Source organism: Alosa sapidissima, chromosome 7 (genome assembly GCF_018492685.1).
Source record: "Alosa sapidissima isolate fAloSap1 chromosome 7, fAloSap1.pri, whole genome shotgun sequence".
NCBI classification, from domain to species: domain Eukaryota; kingdom Metazoa; phylum Chordata; class Actinopteri; order Clupeiformes; family Clupeidae; genus Alosa; species Alosa sapidissima.
The window spans coordinates 13,739,531-13,744,530 of NC_055963.1; the positions used below are offsets into that span (position 1 = coordinate 13,739,531).

A 5,000-nucleotide genomic window follows, 5' to 3' on the forward strand; every position below is an offset into this window, starting at 1 on the left:
CCGGAACCTCTCCTTCCCGTGGTGGCCGGGTGGTACCTGTGTATGTGAGGAGAAAACGGGACGGTCAGCAAGGGAGTTGTGAGTGTGTGTGGATTTTGTTTTTTTTTCCGGCATTTACCACTGAAACTGTTGTCTGTGGATGTTCAGGGGAGCAGCAGCAGCAGCTGCCGACAGCTGTGGGACATGAGCTCCTGCATTGGCCATGCATTCCAGCAGGCCTAGAGTGGCATCTGCATGCCTGGCCCAGCATCAGGCATCGGGGGAGGGGGGCGGGGGGCTGGGAGACTGGGTGGTGGGGTAGGATGTCCTACTGTGGCAATAGTAGAGGATGTTTTTGTAAACCGTGACTAATCTATTAGAGGGTCTCGGATTATATAGAGGGGTGCTTTATGAGTTTATTGGCAAGATGTGTGTGTGTATGTGTGCATCTGTGATTCTACCGTAAATACACATACAGTGCATACACAGACACACACACACTACATACAGTGTGGAGCACTAGCTCTGTTTCATCTCTAATTTACTTCAGAACACACACACACACACACACACACACACACACACACACACACACACACAATGAATCAATAGCCATCAGACAATATTGCATCTCTGTATCTCTTGAAATAAGTCTGCTCTAGTTGCTCTAGTTGATGTTATTGGAACACCTATTCATCAAAACAACTCATCTCCCAGACGACACAGCAACACCAGTGTGTCTGTCTAGAATACCAATCAGGAGTGTGTGGACACACACATGGACACACACACACACACACACACACACACACACACACACAAACACACAAACACACACACACACACATACACACTTGCACAATCAGTCACAATCGCTTCCGCGTTCTACTTAAAGGATAATTCCGGTGTGATTTTGACCTAAAGTGTCTTGAAACATGATACCGAGTGTGAACGTATGTCTCATAGCCCATCTCAGCTTGTCCCCTGCACTCAGAAAGGATCAGATTCCAAAAATAATTCCGTGGAAATGCATGGATTCCAGTTGCTGCTACTGGAAGCAACTGAATCCATGCTTTTCCACTGAATTATTTTTGGAATCTGATCCTTTATCATACCTGTTCATTCGTACTCGTCGCTCGACTTATCGTGACTAAATTCAAGATGGCGTTGAACGGTAAAATTCCTTAAGGTACTGTCTGTATAAATCGTCTTGCAAATAAACTACCAGTTCTCCATGTCTCATTTTAATTGTCAAGGCCCTCGGAAGTCTACCAATGAAGTATGGAGCTACTTTGAGCCTCGTATATGGTGTAAAACAGTGATTTATTTGCATGGCTAGGCCGATGCCCGAGGCACCACAACGAAACACTGTTGGTAGCATTGGCTAACTAGCGGCAGATTTCTGAGTGCAGGGGACAAGCCGAGGTGAGCTATGAGACATACGTTCACACTCACTATCATGTTTCAACACACTTTAGGTCAATATCACACCGGAATTCTCCTTTAATACTGCTCAGCTGTTACTGGTGGAACGATGGCGACAGCTATTTTACACCTGCTTTCAAGCGCTCCCAAAATATGTATGGCAGACGTCCACCTGGATCTGCAAGAGATCAAAGGTCCCATCGTTCAAAATGGACAAGGGTTTTCAGCTGTATATGTGCACTTATATACACAACTATGAAGGTAAGAACATCATTATCTAACTGACTAAATACATGTTAGCGCTAGCTAGGTCTCTTCATAGAGGATTGATAATTGATCTAGCAAAGGTCGTTTTTCTTTTCGGTGTGAGTGTCATGATGAGTATGCTATCTGAGTAGCACTGTAGTAAACACGGTATGCTTTATCTAGGTTGAATTCACAACATTAGCGTTAGTGAGGTTACTTTGACAGTGTTGTCTGTCAACTGTAACGTTATGCCTAACTAACGTTAAGGCGCGCAAGGTAGCATGTAACCGCCGTCAGGCTAGCTACTTGTGGGATGTGTTGACGTTACATAGCTGTTGATACACAGCGACAGCAGCAACACATAACGCTAACAACGTTATCTGTTGTTTTATACAGTGTCCAATAAAGACAGGATGACAGGGCAAGTTGCCGTCAGATCATTGTGCTACAGGTCACACCGTTAAAGTGTAGGCAGAAGTTCCAGTTGTATTCATCCCCATTCAGTGGGGATTAGTTCAGTTACCTCCCATCCCCCAATGTTTCCTAATGTTAATGTAATGGTCGTTTGTTCAATGTAATCAACATTGATAAGGTGAGAAAGTTTGTCTATGATCTAAGAATTCAGCAGTTTAGGCTTTTGCAGATGTACCACAACTGTGGTAATGACAGAACAAATGTTCCTATGTGGCAGGTACTGCTTTATGCAGCCACATAGTGGCCCTGCTTTATCAAACTGCACACTTCAGAGCTTTGATTTGAAGTGATCCCACTCTCAGTAATTGTTTTTGTGTGATAGGGTGTGACGCCCGGACCCATCAACTCCATGGTCTTCACCAAGCCAGTACCAAAGCGAAGGGTACAGACTGGAGTAAGTTAATTAATAATAATAATAATAATAATAATAATACATTTTATTTAGAGCGCCTTTTATGTCACCCAAGGTCACTTCACAAACAAAAACAAAAAGGTTGTTAAAATTAGTCATCTCAAAAAAATAAAAATATTAATTAATTAGAGATGATTCCCCCTCTAGGAAATAATCCTAGGTCCAGGCATAATTGATCACCACATCTGTAGATATACCTAAATCCCATGTGCCACTCCCAGTGCAATTCTCCCCCAAGTGGCTTAAGTAATAGCCAAATAAGTAAGACTTACTGAATGGTGGATATAAATGGCTCATACAATCAACATTTATGACATTGCCAATTATGCTTATTGGCCCAATTCTTCATCAATGCTCTCATTAACTCCTTACCAATTTTCTGTGTGGAAAATGCTAGTCTTGCTTAGGTTTTCGTCAACACCTTTGTCGTCTGAAAACAGTGTAGATTGTCATTACATAAGAGAAATTTGATAATGTTGCTGCTATTTTTTTCATTTGTTGTATTCCTCCCTTATTTTATTTATTTATTTATTTATTTATTTACTTATTTATTTATTTATTTATTTTGTCAGGAGTGGATTCTACAGAGGCCTGGTCTGGCCATTACCTGATCCCTGCATGTTCAGAATATTACATTACATTACATTACATTTGGCTGAAGCCTTAGCCAAACAGACTATCAACATGGTAAACAGTTTAAGTTTTAGACAATTAGTCAACAATTTTAGGACAATTTAAAAAACATTAGAGTACAGTAAGAATAAGTGCATCAGTGAGTGCTGTGGTGTATGGTGTGAAATTCAATAACTCTAGCTCGAGTGTGCATGTATTTGCAAGATGATGCTGTGTATGTATGTAAGTATGTGTGTATGTATGTATGTGTACACATGTATTTGTTTAACACTGAGTGGTTCTGAGTAGTTTTCCCAGTAGTTCAATCCCATTTTCCCAAACATAGTTCTTAAGACTTCAAACACAGATCTTACTTCTGGCTGTGTATAATCTTGTACACTTAGCAGGCTTGTCATAGACAGAGTTTACAGAGGGTTCACACTTCCACCATCACCATGGCAATGGGGTCAAGGTGGTACCATTGTCTGGGCTGAGAAACTGTATAGTGGGAGTGAAACTGAAGCTCAGTGGAACACCAACAAGGGTCTTTCTGTCCCTCCATTTCCAGTATGGCTGCCACCTCCATCGCCTTGTGTGGTTGGAACAATACGTAATAGCCTACATACACGTGATAGCCTACACACACGTTCACACACACGCATACACAACCACACACTCCTTGTCTGGTTAGGGCCATTTTGTTTAAAATAACATGACAAACTCAAATACAATGTAATGGAAACAAACTTTTGGACTGTGGAGGAGATTGTGGAAGGAGTCCCTATGGTCACAATCCAGCTTTCTGCCATCAACCAGAAGTGACAGAGCACCTACTGATCAGCTAAGGGGCAGGTAAGGCTGTGTGTGTGTGTGTGTGTGTGTGTGTGTGTGTGTGTGTGTGTGTGTGTGTGTATGTGTGTGTGTGTGTGTGTTTGACAGAGCTGGAAGTCGTAGAAGCAGAGGAACACAGACGGCCAGCAAGGAGACATTTCCAGTGTGTCTCTGACTCATGAGCCCAGGTGACACACACACACACACACACACACACACACACACACACACACACACACACACTTCAACCCTTACATACAGAGGCAGCTGGACACGCTGCCCTGTTGCCATAGACAACATCGCCTCAGAGGGAAGAGTATTTCACATTCGTCTGGCAGAGTAAAAACCAGTGGAGAGATACAGGAGTCAGGAGACCAGAGAGGAGAGGAGAAGAGAGGAGACGAGAGAGGAGAGGAGAAGAGAGGAGGAGAGAGGAGGAGAGAGGAGACGAGAGAGGAGAAGAGAAGAGAAGAGAGGAGAGAAGAGGAGGGGAGGAGAGGAGAGAGGAGAGAAGAAGAGAAGAGAGAAGAGGAGGGGAGAGGAAAGGGGAGAGGAGAAAGAGAAGAGAAGAGAGGAGAGCAGAGGAGAGGAGAGGGGAGGAAAGGAGAGGAGAGGAGAGGAGAGGAAAGGAGAGGAGAGGAGAGGAAAGGAGAGAGGAGGAAAGGGGAGAGGAAAGGGGAGAAAATGATATGAGTGAAGCCATTGCAAAACAGTAACCAACCACAGCCATACACAAACTGACCAGAACCATACTGGACCAGTGACTGGTCAAATTTAGCTGTTGAGTTTGATATGGCCTACATACTGCACCGACAGTCCAGACTCACTACGCAAGAGGAGATATGATAGGAAATGGAGAAACTATGGTGTGAGAGAGTGACGAGGAATGGCGTGACTGAGCCAGCATACCTGGTGAGAAGAAAAACAATCGCCTAATGGGAATTTAAATCCCACTGTAAACAACTCCCCTCTAAACAAACAAGCATGCACACACACGCACACACAAACACAAAACGGGCCT

General features: G+C 43.5%; 1 protein-coding gene and 1 long non-coding RNA gene across 15 annotated transcripts in view; one reads left to right on the forward strand and one right to left on the reverse strand.

Moving 5' to 3' along the window:
- Window positions 1-5,000, reverse strand: part of LOC121712976 (membrane-associated guanylate kinase, WW and PDZ domain-containing protein 1-like) — a 137,845-nt gene that overhangs the window by 71,452 nt on the left and 61,393 nt on the right. For all 14 annotated transcript variants that reach the window (XM_042097156.1, XM_042097155.1, XM_042097154.1 and 11 more), the window contains exon 3: window positions 1-36. This exon is cut by the window's left edge and continues 84 nt beyond it. In XM_042097156.1, coding sequence (XP_041953090.1) covers window positions 1-36 — 36 coding nt within the window. The remainder of the gene's footprint in view (window positions 37-5,000) is intronic.
- On the forward strand, window positions 1,477-3,166 carry LOC121712979. Its single transcript, XR_006032708.1, has 3 exons — window positions 1,477-1,665; window positions 2,447-2,518; window positions 3,109-3,166. It is a non-coding gene; the product is annotated as an uncharacterized LOC121712979 (long non-coding RNA).